The following is an 18035-nucleotide window of genomic DNA, read 5'->3' on the forward strand; positions in this document are numbered from 1 at the left end:
GCCCTCTGCTACAACTCTGTTGACTGCATCCACATCACGAATAGATCAAGGATCAACATCTGATTCAGCTGATCAGCCATCAACTTCAGCTCCATACCTGGTCCCAATATCAGAACGAAAACGTCGGCGACGACTTGTCCTTACTGCCGAGATGGGCCGCCCAAAACCAGTTGCAAAAGATCTTCTGGCCAGCATTCCATCATCTGTTGATGATCAACCTGCACAAACCCTTCCTCCACCGAAAACGTCGGCGACGACTTGTCCTTCTGCACAAACCCTGTTTACACCAATATGCCCGGATAAGCGTGGAGCTTGGGTGAGGTGGGTGAATAAATGAATTTATTCACTGGTCATGTACTGAGTAAGACTGAGTGTTTGGTCCAGATAAATTATGGTTGATTTGTTGTGCAATTTGGTAAATTGCTTGATTATCGTATCGTTGATTTACTGTCATAAATTGTTGGGTTTCTGTTAATTTATTCTGTATCCGAGCCTTGTATTCCTGTCGTATTGTATACTTCCCAAATTAATTTATTTTTCAGGTGCGAAGCAGATTTTAGCAGAGCTCGAAATTGAGATTAGAAAGATTTATTAATACAGAGATTTGGGATCCACCACTTTAATTATTAAATAGGGAGATAGTTGTAATATTATTTATTTTGGAGGTAATTAGAATATTTGGAGGATATTGTACCATTTGGAGACAATTTTGTAATTATTATTTTTAGGAGCAAAACTTGTATTTTTTTTGAGGCTATTTTAGTGTATTTAACGACCTGAAAGTGGGGCGTCAAAGTCCCTTATCTTTTATCCTCTTTTCTCGGATTCTGATAGCTCCGGGGATAACCTCGGCCTTGCCGTGATCACCTCGGTGTCACGACCAGGACACGTGGCACCTCGGCTGACACGTCGGCGTCACCTTGCCACGTGTTGATACTCAGAAAATATATCCCCACATTACATTATTATGCACGTGCGATCTAAGAAATGAACAAGATTAGTGAAAGAAATTCAAAGAGTAGACTTGTCCTAAAAAATCGCTCAAGACTCAATTTTAAGGCTCCGTTTGTTTTGGAGTATAGAGAGTGGGATGAGATTAGGATGGAGGTGAGAGTGGGATGAGATTAGTGGGTCTCACATCACTACCACTCCCAATCCCCCCTCTAACTCTCCAAACAAATGGGGCCTAAGGCCTCGTTTGTTTTGGGAGATAGAATAGAGGAGATTGATAGTGAGGGGATTGATAGTGAGGAGATTGATAGTGAGGAATTGTTAATTTTTTTTTATATAAAATAATAAAACAAATAAAAAAATATAAAAAATAAACATTATATTTAAAAAAAATTCCTAATATATAAAAAATAAAAAAATAAAAAAATTTCTAATCCCCTCATAATTTTTCTAATACCATCTCTACCTCTTCCTTACCAATCCCCCTTCCTCCTCCTTACTAATACCAAGGGATTACTAATCCCCTCCCTATCTCTCAAAATAAACACTCCATTCTCAATTCCCTCCTCACTATCAAACCCAATCCACTCCCCATAACTCCAAACAAACGGGGCCTAAGGGAATTGATAGTGAGGGGACAAAGTAAAATTGTGTTTGTTTTGATGATAGTTGTTAGTGTAGGAATTGTTAAATTATTTTTATATAAAATAATAAAACAAATACAAAAATACAAAAAATTAAACATTAATGTTCCAAAAAAAAACCCAACATGTAAAAAATAAAAATAAAAATAAAAATTCTAATCCCTTCACTATTTTTCTAATACCACCTCCACCTCCTCCATCCCAATCTCCTTTCCAACCTCCATCTTAATCCCCTCCTTTATCCTAATCCCTTCTCCAACTCTACAAACAAACACAACACTATATTGTGTTTATTTTGAAAGATGGGGAGGGGATTGATAGTGAGTTTCGGATTCGGATAGGCCTCCCCAAGGGAATTCGGATGGGCCTCCAAGACTTGGTATTAGAAAAATAGTCCGTAAGACTAGAAATTTTTTATTTTTATTTATTTTTTATTTTATTGTTTCCATGTTGGGCATGTTTTTTTGAACATTAATATTTAATTTTTTTGTATTTTTTGTTAAGTAAAAATCATTATTTTATTTGTTTTATTTTTTTCTGGAAATTTTTTATTTTTTTATATTTTTAAATTTTTTTACATGTTGGGCATTTTTTTTAAAAGCATTAATGTTTAATGTTTTGTATTTTTTTTATTTGTTTTATTATTTTATATTTATTTTATATAAAAATAATTTAATAATCCCTACACTAACAACTATCATCAAAATAAACACAATTTTACTTAATCCCCTCACTATGAGTCCCCTCCATTCTACATTTGAAAACAAATTGGGCCTAATAGATGTCGAATTTAAAATCAATAATATAATGAAAATTTTGAAAATATATGAATGAAATTTAAATGACTTAAATTTCATTTGGCTCTAAGCTTTTAAGTTAGCTTATTAATTTAAAATAAACTCACAAATAAAGTTGTTTCTTAAATGAGCTAGTTTGTTTGGTAAATTGGTAATATTTTTGACTTTTCTAATGACCCTTTTAAGTGATTAAAGTTAATTTTTTGAGAAAAAATGAACATACCAAATAACTTTTAATTTATTTTATTATATTTTTTTTAACAATATGAACTCACAAGCTTACTTATCATGCAGAGACCTTTTAGGGGATAGTCTAGTAGGCAGTGCGTTTGCTTCCCACATATCCAATCTGACCCTTATTAGCCTGCCACGTTTATCCGGATTATATGATTAACGAATGTTACTTGTTTTTTGAACTTGCACTTTGTAGAAGGTCAGAAATTAAACTCTAAATTAAGTATGAGTTTAAATGCTGAGATCGCTCCTTTAAAGCGATCAAGAATGACTAAAGGAGCATGGGTTAAAGTCCAAGAAAAGTGGGCCAACAAGTGGGCTGAAACATGCTTGACTCGCCAAAGAGCTGAACAGATTCCATGAAGGAAAATGTCTAAGTAAAGTTGCAGAGGCAATTTGAAGTTGCTGAGAGAAAAAGAGAACCGAAGCAACTAAGTTGCAGAGGCAATACTTGCGGCGATCAAGTTACTGAGGCACTTTGCCTCAGTGCTGCCATTCTTGATATTGTTGGTTTCACTGCTATCTAAAGTTGTTGAGGGAAAGAGAAAGCCGAAGAAACTAAGTTGTAGAGGCAACACTTGCGACGACCAAGTTGCGGAGGCACTTTGCCTCAACGATGCTATTCCAAATATTGTCGGTACCGCCGCCATCCCAAGTATTGTCGGTACCTCAGCCACCTGGAGTTGCTGAAGGAATGAGAAAACCGAAGCAACTAAGTTATAGAGGCAGTACTTGCAGTGCCCAAGTTGCGGAGGCATTTTGTCGACGCCACTATCGTTAATATTGTCGATTTTGCCATTTGAACTTGCCGCGAGAAATGACTACCTTCACAACTATAGCCATCGTAACTAACATGCGGAGGGAACGTCCTGGCAAGGTGATAAACAGCCTTTGGGAAATGTTTCCTTTCTGCAAGTAGAGGCTAATGCTTGGTGCTGATAGCAGGCTCCAAGGGATTATTAGCCTGGGACTAATAACAGGTCCCAAAATTCATTAACCTGGCACTGATAGCAGGCCCCAAGACTTACTAGTTGGAGTTGATAGCAGACCTAAAGGTAAACCAGTATACCGCGGCAACCTCGTGAAGATGGAGGCAGGGTAGCCGGCGTGTAAGGGACTCTCTTTCTATTTACCTAAGTCATGAACTTGCCTTAGTTACATAGGCATGACTAAGGAAGTCCCCTTGGGCTTGGTATTAAGGAATAACATGGCTGATAGCAGGCTTGACTGTGGCCTTCGCTATGGGAAGCTCGAAAGTTTGTGGTTAGGTGGCTAAGGGTGGAGGCTTCGCTGAGGTGAACATGAACATGAACATAGTCGATAGCAAGCTAATGAAGTCCTGAGAATGTATGTACTAACTAAATAGAACTGAGAAGATAAGTGCAGTAGTAAGGTTTACTGTTACAAGTGCACTTGTTGAGGTTCAGCCTGAGAAGGCAAGTGCAGCGGCAAACACTCCCTCCGTAACTGCACTTGCTGAAGCTCAAAAGAGAGTTGTAGCGCCAAATACTCTCATCGCAGCTACACTTGCTAAGGCTCAAAAAGGTAGTTGCGGAGGCAAACAGATAGTACACAGTACAGGCAAAGGGACACGTGACACCTCCAGCCTGGTGACTCAAAGCAGAATATTCCATATGATCCTTAGGGACACCTGTCTTCTCTCTATTTGGCCACTTGGTGCCCTTTTGATACCAAGGAAAAACTTATAAATAGGACCCATTTCCTAAGGTCCAAGAAGAGGAGTTTTGAGATTTGGGGGAGATGTTGTCCATTTGTGCACTGCCATTATCTTCTTCTTGAGTTATTTGCTTCACCCTTACCCAGCTGCTCACCCTCCAACCTCCCAGAGAGTTGCTGCTGCTCATCCTCCTGTCATTCCACCATTCTTGGATCATTAACATAGTTTTACGTCTCTAATCATCTTCCTAACTTTGAACCTCCTTACATGCTCTTAATGCTGTATTTGGTTAGATGATTTTGGAAGATATTTGGAAAGAAAAATGAAAAAGATAAAGTCAAATGTGAATAAAATATACCTACATTTTATTTAGTTTTACACGCATTTTTTCTTCTTTTTTCTTTTTCAAATCTCTTCACAAATGTTGCAACCAAACATAACGTAAAGGTTGTCCAGTACATGGTTCCGATAATTTAAAGAAAAAATAAAAAATCTAATGCACAGCAAGCAGTGTGCACTAGGGGTGCAACTTGAGTGGGTTCAATCTGAGTAACCCGAACTTAGCCCGAATTTTTTTATGACTTAGACAAAATATTTTCAAATTTCGTACGGGCTTGAAAAAAAATGCAGAAGCCCAAATTAAATTTGGATGGGTTTGGGCAAAGACATCAATATAATCCGAGCAATCCGAAACCTGAATTATACATATATAGATATATAAAAATATTAAATATACATATAAATTATTAGCCATTACATGATATTAAAATAATTTAAATTAGTAAATCATATTGAATATATATTATATATACAAATAATATAAAATCTTACTTTTTATTTTTATTTTGACTTATAAATTGTAAAGACTATTACAGTGGCATCACTCTCACATTATATAAATTATTTGTTTTGATAGTATTAATGATTTTCTATAAATAAAAAAAAATATAAATAGAGTCAAATTTTAATAATTTAATAATATAATTGCCAAAAAAAATGAAACTCATTTATAATTCGGACAATTTGAATTTAACTTGGATCAGACTTGGTTTGAAAAGTGGGTTAACATTTTGATTTTTTGATTTTTTTTGATTATTTTAATTTAAGGGTTAAAAAATCTCATTTAGAAAGGATTTTTCGACTTTTTTAACATTTTGTGAAAGAAAGAATATAATGATTATGAATTGAATATGATATTTTGTCTTATTAAATTAAAAAATCTATCTTATCTTTTTATGATTAAAATAATCCAAAACCCAATCTAACCCTTCTTTCCAAACAAAGTTATTATAGATCGGGACAATCCAAAGATCATACAGTTGTCCAAAGTGATTTCCATCTCATTAAACCACCTAAAGTCTAATTGCTAGAATGCTTATCTGATGTTTGTGGAAAATTACTATAAAATATTCTCTGCCTGTGATTGGTACCTTCGAATTTGGACGATAATGTCTGATTGGAAAGACAGAAAGTTCTAATTGCTAGAATGCTTATCTGATGTTTGTGGAAAATCACTATAAAATATTCTCTGCCTGTGATTGATACCTTCGAATTTGGACGATAATGTCTGATTGGAAAGACAAAAAGTATCAATATTGTTGTGGTGATTAATTTTGAGAACCAAAATTTGGACTAGAGATTTATCTTGTTTTAAAATTATTCAGTAGGTTTGGTTTTAATTTTTTAAATTTAATTTTTTTTTAAATTGAGTTTTTTTGTTCTTTGAGTTTTTTTGTTTTTTTGTTTTTAGTGAATATTTTTGAAATTTTAAGCAAATTTTTTTAATACTTTTTTAGATCCGTCTTACATAGATATATCTAAAATAGTAAAATATTTGTGAAAAATATTTTAAAAAATTAATAAATACAAAAAAAAATGAAAAATGTATTAATTAATTAATTAATTTATTTTTTTGTATTTGTAGTATTTAGTGAATTTTTTAAAGATTTTTTTTACAAATATTATACTTTTTAATTGTATTTATGTTAGGTGTGTCTAAAAATTTTAAAAAATAATACTTAGAATATTAAAAAAATTTAATAAAAACAAAAAAATACAAAAAATGAAAAAGTAAAATGTTTTAAAAAGTGAATTCTGAAACAGAAACCAAACAAAGTAGTCTTTTTTGTTTATAATGCATTCATAACTACATAATGTAATGAGAATAAGGGAATCTCGAGATATAATGTGTTATTGACAGTGCATTGGGACTAAAAAGATAAACCTGTGTCTAAATTTGGATGGTAAATTGTGTGATTGAGATTTATTCTAGGTATGGTGAAAACCTTTAAAGCATCCAACTTGAAATCAATTAATTATAAGCGAAGAAACCCTTACATTACAGTAATCAAATTTAAATGACTTAAATTAGCAGCGTGAAGTTTAACTTAAAGTCATATCAAACTCATATGGAATCCACTCAACGAAGCTGTGTATCAGAAGTGTGATGGTTGAGGTTACTGTTGTTGGGACATCAATGAGAAATGGAACACGAACAAAAATATAGTAAGAATTTTAATCATATACATGAAAACACAAAAAGTTATGTGATTCATTTTAAAGTCACTGTGATTTCACATCCGAAAGAGTTATAATGCAATACGAAAGAGTTGCCACATTTCAAAACATGGTATTAAGGCTTGGTTTGGCATAACCTAAAAAATTCAAAAAGTCTCTATCCTATTTAAGTCACATCATCCTATTTAAGTCATATTACCTCTCTATCACATCACTTTAAACTCAACTCATATTTGATAAAAAGTCAAAAAGTGCATTTAGGCCTCGTTTGGGAACAGACTAATTTAGTAACATTTTGGCTATTTGGATAAAATATGAGCTAAAAAAAATTAGTATGTTTGTGATGACTTTTTGACTTTTTAGGAAAAGATGTGCAAAAAGTAAAGAGAAAAGAGAATTTTTGACTTTTTGGTATGGGTTGTTGACTTTTTGAATTTTTTAGTAACTTTTTGAATTTTTTAGTAACTTTTTGACTTTTTAACTAAACCGACTTGTTGCCAAACAAAACCTTATTTAGGGGTAGTTTGACATCCCTTAAATAATTCATCTTTTTATCTTTTTTTTCATTACATTATCTCTCTACTTTTCTGCACATCTTTTCGTAAAAAGATAAAAAGTACACTTATTTAAATCATCCCAAATAACTCCTTAATTTATCCCAAACAATCCCTAAATCGAGTGTTTCACCTTCATAAGCAAGCAATGTTACTGATCTATCAACACAAGAGTTGCGTGGGTGCATGCGCGTATGGTATGACCTCACAAGGACACATCACAACGCAATTCCATTACATTTTTATATTATTATTATTATAATCCTTAGCCTCCGTTTGGGAAGTGGGTTGGCTTTTTGGCTTTTTGGCTTTTTTGGCTATTTTAGCCTGGGCTTAAAAGCTTGGTTTGGGAAGGGCTTTTTGACTTTTTGGCTTTTTTAAATTTTTTTGTGAGAGAAGAATGTAATGATTATGGGTTGGATGTGATGTTTTGTTTGTTATGGCTAAAATAGCCTATTTTATTTTTTGTGGCTAAAATAGCCAAAAAAGCCTCCAACCCACCTTCCCAAACGGTGCCTTAGTAGCATCAAAAGTTGATCACGTTTTACTTCTTTTGTATGCTATTGTCGATATATACATCTTTAACGGGTTGGTTTGATGGTCTAGATTTAGATTAAGTTTGACATATATAAAATAATTTATTTTTTAATTTTTTTTATCATATTATTTTTTTTATTTTTATATATTATTTTGTAAAAAAATAAAAAATATATTTATTTAATTCATTCCAAACAACTCTTAATGTTTGAGGGCGTGTTCCTTCCGAAATTTTAAGTTCAAATTCGTAAGTGGATGGTGAGTTGTCAAATCACCCGTAAGTGGACTGTGAATTATCAAAAAAATGTCGATATATATAGAAAAAGTAAAGATCCCCTCACGTAGATGATGAGTTAAAAAAAAAAAAAATGTCGACATATAAAAAAAAGTTACAATATAAAAAATAAATTAAAAAATTAATTTTTTATTAACTTTTCAAAACACTACTATGTAGTTAACCTTCATCTTGAATGTGATGTGGGCTATATTAGAAATAATATTTTAATTATTAAGAGTGTTTATAGGTGGGTTTGGCATTAAATTTAGAATCAATTCAATTATGGTCAATTTCAAGTTTTTGGATCTAGAATCAAATCAATCATGTACCAGAACTAATCCAATCCAAAATGTAGTTCGGGGTTGGAACCACGGTTTCACTATATTAAAAATAAATTAATCAATCAATAATAAATAGCAAAAATAAACAAGTTTTTAACATTTAAATATAACACAAATAATGTAATAATTCAAAAATTTAAGTTGTTTTTTAAATTTTATAGTAATATTATTTAATTATAAATGATTTCAAAAAAATAATTTTAATTTTATATTATTATTTAAAATTATTTTTTGAATATTATAATATTTTTATTATATTTTTTCCTATATTTTTTTTAAATTAAAATATATTAAAATACAATATTTTCTGTACAACAAACGTGCGTGCCCACTACGCTGTCTTGCGGCCCACGCCTTTCTGACCATATATATGTGTAGATGTGAAAATCATCATCACCAATTCCAAACACTCTTAGTCTCTCTCTGTCTCTAATTATTTTGTTTTATATATAATTTTGAGTTTAGTTCAAAATATTTAGTAGGTCATAGTGAGTGAACGATAAATGTTAGAATCAACATTAAGGTGAGTTTTATTATATTTTGAGTCACCATAATATATTTTACGTATATTTTAAGTTACTATAATTTATTTTATGTAATTATGTTTTAATTATATTATTTATTTTATAAACCCTATTTTATATAATAAGGAAAACTCATGAATATAACTGTTTATTAAAATGTGTTTTGAGTAATTATTTTATAAGTACCACTACAAGAGTCTCATGTCTTGGGAGATTTAAATAACCAGTGGCCCATTTTTGGCCACTTTGTGGTCTGTCATGGATTCATTGAACTATGTTTTGATTTTCACTCCGGTGACCCATGTTCTGTTCTGTTCTGTACCGTAGTTATAGTTATTTACGTAATTTTTGTGTTATATGTCAAATGATTTTCGTATTATATATTCTGTATTTTAATATCAAGTTCTGTTTAGTCCCATAATTATCCATGGTAAATTTTATACTTTTATGCTCTTAGTATAATATTTCTCACTCTGTCATGTGCTTATAGTTGTTTACCACTTTCAGAAGACATGTCAGGGCTAGCGCGTAGGGTAGGCATAAACCACTTGTAGACATAGTTCAGTTTTGACAATTTAATTAAATAGAAGTTCCAATGATTATATTAGTACCCTCATTTAAATATTATTTCCGCTCGCATTTATTTATTCGTTCAAGAATTGGCCGGAGGTAACTTCAGTTACTGGCCATCACGATACTTAACCCTTGAGTACGGGGAGCAGGTAGTGGTATCAGAGCAATGGTTAAAAAAAATAAAATAAAATAATAATAAAAATCATCATTGGAGCATAGAATACATGCACATTTAAGAAGTATGATAGCGGGTAATTAATACCTAAATACTATATTTTGTTAGTCGATTTAATTATATTATAATTTTATATGATTTTAAGTGTATTATGATTTTATATGATTATATATATATATATATATATATATATATATATATTTATTTTTTTTGTGTGCATAATTTGTAAAAGATATTAGATATAATTTATATTTGTTATAGCAAAAGATGAAAAAGAAGTAGAGGGTGTCAGGCTCAAGCACCCACCAAAATTATAATATAGTTAAATACATATAATTTCCAGTTCAGTACTAAAAAAAAAAAAAAAAAAAGATACTAATTTTGAAACTATTTCCCATCAATGAAAAGTTCACAGATAAAAGAAATGGAATCTCATCTCAAATTCTTTTAGCTCTTTCATATGATTCCGTCATTTCATTTCTAGTCGCTTGTTTAATTATGTTCTCGTTTTTTTTTTCTTTTCAAAAATAAAACTAATGAAAAGTTTTTAAAATCAACCATTGTTTCTTGTTTTGACCCAACACAATTTTTGACAAATAAATAGTAAGTTATTTTTAGTAACTTTTTTGAGGTAATATTTTATATCAAATTAATCATCAGGTATATATTTATCAGAGTGCGCAGCGGATAGTTTACACATATGACAAATTTCAAGAACAGAATTTTTAAAAGGAGAAAAGATTGTAACAACTCGAAAATTTAAATTATCCCTTAAATTTTATATTAGTATTATTTAATTATAAATGATTTCAAAAAAATAATTTTAACTTTATATTATTATTCAATATTATTTTCTGAATATTATGATATTTTTATTATATTTTTCGCTATATTTTTCCTAAATCAAAATATATACTAAAATACAACCTTTTCTCTGCAACAAACTTGCATGTCCACTACGATGTCTTGCGGCCCACGCCTTTCTCACCATATATATAGATGTGTAGATGTGCAAATCATCATCACCAATTCCAAACACTGTCTCTCCACTCTCTCTCTAATTGTTTTGTTTTGTCTATAACTTGGGTGAATTACACTAATAGTTCCTATAATTTAAGATTTATGTCACTTTAGTGCTTAACTTTTTAATTGTGACACATTTAACTTTAAATTTTGAATCTTGTTTCAAATAAGAACAATTAAAAATATCATTAAATTTTTCAAGGGTAAAATTATTAATTTGATAAAATATAAACTAATTTGACAAAAATAAATGTCAAACATATATTTTTGAATTTTTAAAAATTATTTATACTCACTAAAAATAAAATTATGTAAAATTGATAAATCTTTTAGACATTTATTTATTTTTTTTATCAAATTAATTTTTATTATATATTTGGATAATGATCATGTAAAATTAATTTTTAAAAATTAATCATGTAAATTTTATTAATTTTTATCAATTTTACATAATTTTATTATTGGTGGATAAAAATAATTTTTTAAAAATTAAAAATATTTTTTTGACATTTATTTTTTTCAAATTAGTTTATATTTTATTAAATTGACGATTTTGCCCTTGCAATTAAACAATAATATCTTCAATTGTCCTTATTTGAAACAAGATTCAAAATTCAAGGTCAAATGTGTCACAATTGAAAAATCAGGGACCAAAGTGACACGAATCCCAAACTATAGGGACTGCTAGTGTAATTTGCCCATATAACTTTGAGTTTAGTTCGGAATATTTGGTAGGTCACAGTGAGTGAAAAGTAAAAATTAGAATTAACATTAAGGTGAGTTATATTATATCTTAAGTCACCATAATATATTTTACGTATGTTTTGAGTTATTATAATTTATTTATGTAGTTTTATTTTAATTATATTATTTATTTTATGAACCCTATTTTGTATAATAAGGAAAATCCATGGATATAACTGTTTATTAAAATGTGTTTTGAGTAATTATTTTATAAGTACCACTATAGGAATCCCATGCCTTGGGGGATTTAAATAACCATCGGCTCCTGTTTGGCCACTTTGTGGTCCGTTGTCTGTCATGGATCCATTGACCCCTGTTCTGATTGTCACTCCGGTGATCCCTGTTCTGTTATGTTTTGTACCGTGGTTATAGTTATTTACGTAATTTCTGTATTATATGTCAAATGATTTCCGTATTATATATTCAACATTTTAATATCAAGCTCTGTTTGGCCCCATAATTATCTATGGTGAATTTTATGCCCTTATGCTCTTAGTATAATATTTCTCACTCTGCCATGTGCTTATAATTGTTTACCACTTTCAGGTGACATATCAGGGCCAGCGTGTGAGGTAGGCACAAAACACTTGTAGACATAGTTCAACTCTGACAATTTAATTAAATAGAAGCTCCAATGATTATTTTGGTACCCTCACTTAAATATTATTTCCGCTCGCATTTATTTATTCGTTCAAGAATTGGCCGAAGGTAACTTCAGTTACTAGCCATCACGATACTTAACCCTTAGGTATGGGGAGCGGGTCGTGACAAATAAATAGCAAAATATTATTTAATGTAAGCTAATACAAATTAAATCTAACTCAAGCTTAAACACAAGTTTATAGTACTCGTTCCTTCATTCACCTAATAATTTATGTATCTGAAAGATTATTAGGTGCAATCAAATTCATTGTAATAGATCAATTATGTGAAGAAATATCAATATAGATAAAATTTCAAATATATATAAATAGGTTCGGTTCTCAGTATGGTTCGGTTTAGACGATGTCTAAACTAAGAACCAACCCAATCCTATCGATTTGATGATTTAAAGACCCATAATCAAATCAATGCACTCAAAAACCAAACCAAACCAAACCAACCCAACTCAACCCAACCCAAAGAGATCGGTTTGATTTAGTTCTTCAATTCACTGGCTAACACGTGCAATACAATTTTTTGTGTTCTTTTCGTATTCTAATTTTATACTCAACCAAACCACACAATACAGTTTTTGTGTTATAATTATGTGTACATAGTATTACTATTGCTATGATGGTTATTAACATTTTCACTACACCATTTATGTCATAACTTTCACTTCATGAGTGCGTACCATAGATCTCATTCTTTTATCACAAAGCGGATAACATTTTTTTTATGGTACTAATTTTTTAGGGGTGTGAACAGTTATGAACAAGGCTGAGGAGTTGGAAAATTTATGTAATTGTTCCTTGAGACAATAAAAAAGTAAGAGGTTCAAAATTTGAGTTGATCAAGCAATTACAGTCTTTTCATTCATTGTAATCAAACTTACTAACATTTTATTTTATGAAAAAGGAAAAAAAAAAACAAATTCATTCTTGCTGTGACTCACAAGTCTATAATACTAAATTTAAATAAAATTCACTGTATATTTCATTTTTAGATAATTTTTCTAACTACTTTTTCACTATCCCTATCATTTTTTCTTAAGTAATCCAAAATATGAATGTTGTTGCATGTATACTAGCCGTGACGACACAACCAACTGATCAAAAATGGAGTAAAGGCCCTTTTCCTCTTCAATAAAACAACTTTAGTGATGATCCCATTGAACCATAAAGAAACAAACTTTGAAGTAATATTAAAAAAACCCTCCAAAAAAATGTAGTGATGTGGTGGAGCCAATAAACATGAGAAAAAGATTGAAGTAGTACAGTGTTTGTTTGTCTATTAATAGTGACTGAGATTCCAAGTTTGAAAGAAACAGGATCTCTTTTGGCCTTTTGTTTTGATCACCATCTTCTTCTACTTTTGTTGTTGTTGTTGTTCTGTTATTTCAGAGTTGCTGTGTCTCAGTGCATTGATTTTCATTCTCTCTCATGGCTAGAACACAAGGACTCAACAAGCCATGTATACTCATCATAGGTAATGACAGTCTTCACCTTCATTTTTTTTTTAGCTGTACTACTATGGGTTGGGTTGTGGGTGTGTCTTCAATTCAATCGAATTGTGCTTATAACCCGTTGCCTACCTGTATGTTCAACCCGGTATTTGGTTTAGGGTCTATTTCGACTTGGTTTGATATTATTTGGATTGCGTATATAGGTTTGATGATCTCCATAACTTCTTGTCTGTGTAATTATCAAAAATAAATAAATATTTAGTCGAGACCTATCACCACGAGAAGACACCAAAATTCATACGAGTCTTTCCTCTCATCCATTGCATTAATTTATGACAAACACTTTACATAAAACCTAGAATCATTTGTACTCAAATTTTTATGTCCTTCTGTCCCAAAACATTTACAATTATGAAATCATGTGAGAATCTTGAGATATAGACATTTTAAGATGTGATTCAATGATTTAGAATGTTTTGTGACAAAGACAAAGATTTGGAATAAAAGATATCGTGACTTGTAAAAAGAGAGCCATCTCATTATATTGAAATTTCTTGTAAAAAGACACCTTATTAGATTCTCTATTTTTGTAGTGAAATTCTTCACCCGTGAACGTTGATTTAAAGTTAAATTACATAAATCTTTGTACGGTTGTTTGTTTGTTATATTTATTTTTTGTTCTGTTCATTTCAAAAACAAATATTTCTTGTTCTATTTTTCTTAGTCTGTTTGTTGTGAACAGTGATAGCTGGTATGGAGAGGTTTGCGTTCAAAGGGGTGGCATCAAATTTGGTAACTTACTTAACAGATGTTATGAAGATGAGCAACTCATCGGCTGCCAAGACGGTGAACAGTTGGTGTGGAGTCACATCCCTGTTGTCTCTCCTTGTGGCACCCCTTGCTGACTCTTACTGGGATCAGTATTCTACCATTTTATTCTCTTCTTTCCTCTATGCTCTGGTGAGTAATTATTCCTCTTCTCATAATTTTTTTTTTTACTCTTGTATTTGTTAAATCTACTCGATGTTGATGCCTAATATCAGAAATGATATATACACAAAAAAATAAAAAAAATAAAAGTAAAATTTAAGAAAGCGTACAGAATTTCAATACATGGTATAGATTTAAACTTAGTGGAATGAATATTATCTACATATTTCAAATCCTGGGTAGCTTTTCGAGCTTTTTTTTTTTTTTCTTCTTCCATTCCTGTGTATACAACATTGTTGTACCTAACATTGTCCAATCATATATACATGGAAACAGGGTACTAGGTGATTCCAATTGGTTACACATACATAGATCTAGGATATGAAGATGTACAACTCTGCATTGCACAATTGAGAAATTTCTCTACTTCCTTTCTCTATAGGGTCTTCTAGCACTGACATCAACAACATTGCCAACCAACAAAACCAGTTCCACCTCTTCACTTTTCTGGTCTCTCTACATGATTTCAATAGGCCAAGGAGGGTACAACCCGTCATTGCAAGTGCTCGGAGCAGATCAACTTGAAAACGAGGATGAAACATCGCCTTTCAGCAAAAATGAAAAGAATTCTGACAAGGGTTTGTTCTTTGGGTGGTCGTACTTTGGGATTTGCAGTGGCAGCCTCTTAGGTGTCACGGTTATGTCGTATATCCAAGATAACTTAGGATGGGGATTAGGATTTGCTATCCCAGCGATCATGATGGTTACATCAATTGCATTTTTCTCTTGTGGTAGCAAATTTTTCGTGTACAAGCAGGCTAACAAGGGTGGTGATGTGAAGTCCTTGAAGAACATAGTTCATGCCATCAAAGGGACTGCTGCCAAAATGATGAATGTTCAATTAACCGTGTCAAACAAATCCGATGTGGTTGAGCTAGAGTAAGCTTCCTTCAATCCGATTTGTTTGATCTGGGATATGCCCAATTAGTTTGTATTGTTGTTTTTGTGTAATAAAAGTAATTTATCAAAGAAAATAAAACAAAAACAAAATTCAACAGATTCTAAATTGAATTAGTATTAATGATGGGACTTTTAATCTGTCTATAGGCTTGAAGAACAAAAACCACTGTCTCACCAAGATCTTGATGGCAGCGAGGGCGTAGACAAGAGCTCTAACACTGGCATTCACCTGCCTGAAATCGCGAAAGTCATATTGCACCTCTTACCTACATGGACTACTCTTCTAATGTTTGCAGTGATTTTCCAACAGCCCATGACATTCTTTACAAAACAAGGTGTGACAATGCAGAGAAACATTGGAAGCAACTTCAAAATCCCACCGGCTATGCTACAGAGTGTGATCACAGTATCCATAATCCTGTTAACGCCTTTATATAACATGTACTTCATCCCCCTCGCTCGCGTTGTCACGCACAACGAGAAAGGTATTGTTAGTCTAGCAAAATAACAATCACAATGTTAAGCGCACACATTATAAATAAAAATACAAAAAATAATGATATAAACAGAAATTAAACTATAGTTGAGAACAATAGCGGGCAATAATAAAAATAGATTTATTTCGTATTTACAATATTGTAATAGATATATTGATTTGGATGTAAACATAGAATTCATTCTCGAAACTCATATATAATAATTGAAGAATTAAAAATTATATCTGTTATTTTTTATTAAAATATCCCAACAGGTATCAGCGTGATGCAGAGGATGGGGATCGGAATGCTTCTTTCAGTCATAGCGATGGTGATTGCAGCGCTTGTAGAAACGAAGAGGCTCAAAATAAGTAAAAACACACAATCAGAAACAGTGCCACTTAGCATATTTTGGTTGCTGCCACAGTACATTCTGTTGGGTATTTCGGACATTTTCACCGTTATTGGGATGCAAGAGTACTTTTACAGTGAAGTTCCTATACGAATGAGAACAACGGGGATAGCACTGTATACAAGTGTTTTTGGGGTAGGAAATTTCTTGAGTGCACTGTTAATTACCATTCTCGACTATTTCACAAACTCAAGAAGAGGAGGAAGACAGAGTTGGTTCTCTGATGACATGAGAGAAGCTAGGCTAGATAAGTACTACTGGCTTCTTGCCTTGGGAAGTTCTTTAAGCATGCTAACATTTGTAATCTTGGGTAGATTTTACAAAAGTAGAACATGATTTGCTTAATGTAATATGTAACATATGCTTCATTTTCTGACCACTCTTTAGGTAATGTTTATAGCTTTGTATAGCTTTTTAATAGTATTATTCACTGTAATTGAAGTGAGCAAACTTATTACAAAGCAGAGGTCCCTTATCACAACACCACTCCACCTCTTTGAAGTTTATATTTCATTTACATTTATCTCCAAACAGATTAGTTTCGTTTTATTTTTTAGTAACGTTTCTAATATATAGTCATTAATATATATATATATATATTTTTTTTGGTATTGCAAGAATTAGAAATTTTCAAGATAAAGGTATGTAATTTTTTCACTTTTAAAAAAGGCTTTTCGATATAAAATAAAAATGAAATTACTAATACATTTTTCGTTTCTTATGAATAGCCAAATCAAAAATAGATTTTTTTAATATACTTTTTAAGTTTCTTCTCATTTTCAAAACTTAACCAAAGAAAAGAAAGGATTTTTTTTTTTTTTTTTTTTTTTGAGGAATATGAAATAATATTAATCTTTGAAAGGAATTAACTTCATTCATTTCATTTCTATTTCTTTGTTTTTCAAGTTAAAGATCACCAAAGAATTTCCCAACATAAAAAGGCCATAAGAAGCAAAAATTGTGTCAAAATTGATTTTAATTGCATTAAATAACTTTTTCAATTATTGATCTACAACAAATAATATTTTCCAAAAAGAAAACGTAAACTCATCTGACTGGACTAATGGAGTCTTCAGCTTGAAAGTAACTAACAACACAAAGTATATGGGACAAATAAATATTTGTCAGGAATCCAACTTGTAATTTCATGGCTGTGGGCTCGCACTGGGTCTAATTTTGTTGAACTAAATCATTTAATTTGGAGATTATTGAGCCGATCATTCATGTAAAAAAATTAACTTGATCGAATATCAAAATTAACTTGATCAAATCACATTTCTTTTAAAAAAACTAATGAAAACCCGTCCTATGCATGGGATGTGAAAAAAAATAATAAAATATGTTTACATAAAATAATATAAATAGTTAAATTTTTTATGTAAATTATGAAAACAAAAAAAAAATATATATATATTGAAACTTACAATTTAAGTTTCACAATTTTATTACAATTTATGCATCAATTTTTAATTTGTCAAATTTCAATCATATAACTTTCATTCCCTTACTAAAGTTGCAAATTTAGACAAGTTGAATCCAACCAACTCGAATCAAGCCTGTAAATTTTTAAAAATTGGGCAA

General features: G+C 31.1%; 1 protein-coding gene across 3 annotated transcripts; it reads left to right on the forward strand.

Moving 5' to 3' along the window:
* Positions 1 to 8925: 8925 nt before the first annotated feature.
* Positions 8926 to 16915, forward strand: LOC114296792 (protein NRT1/ PTR FAMILY 5.9). Of its 3 annotated transcripts, XM_028241123.2 has the most exons (7): positions 8926 to 9053; positions 12116 to 12141; positions 13615 to 13699; positions 14419 to 14636; positions 15049 to 15545; positions 15714 to 16051; positions 16318 to 16915. In XM_028241123.2, exons 3-7 carry the CDS (start codon positions 13654 to 13656, stop codon positions 16788 to 16790), a joined length of 1572 nt encoding a protein of 523 aa, XP_028096924.2. In that variant the 5' UTR covers positions 8926 to 9053; positions 12116 to 12141; positions 13615 to 13653; the 3' UTR covers positions 16791 to 16915. The 3 variants fall into 3 exon arrangements, with proteins under 3 accessions (XP_028096924.2, XP_028096926.2, XP_028096925.2); XM_028241125.2 differs by lacking the exon at positions 12116 to 12141 and having other exon boundaries at positions 8959 to 9053; XM_028241124.2 differs by lacking the exons at positions 8926 to 9053; positions 12116 to 12141 and adding an exon at positions 12932 to 13039.
* Positions 16916 to 18035: the final 1120 nt, after the last annotated feature.

This window comes from Camellia sinensis, chromosome 4 (assembly GCF_055761805.1).
Source record: "Camellia sinensis isolate YWXY chromosome 4, ASM5576180v1, whole genome shotgun sequence".
NCBI classification, from domain to species: Eukaryota; Viridiplantae; Streptophyta; class Magnoliopsida; order Ericales; family Theaceae; genus Camellia; species Camellia sinensis.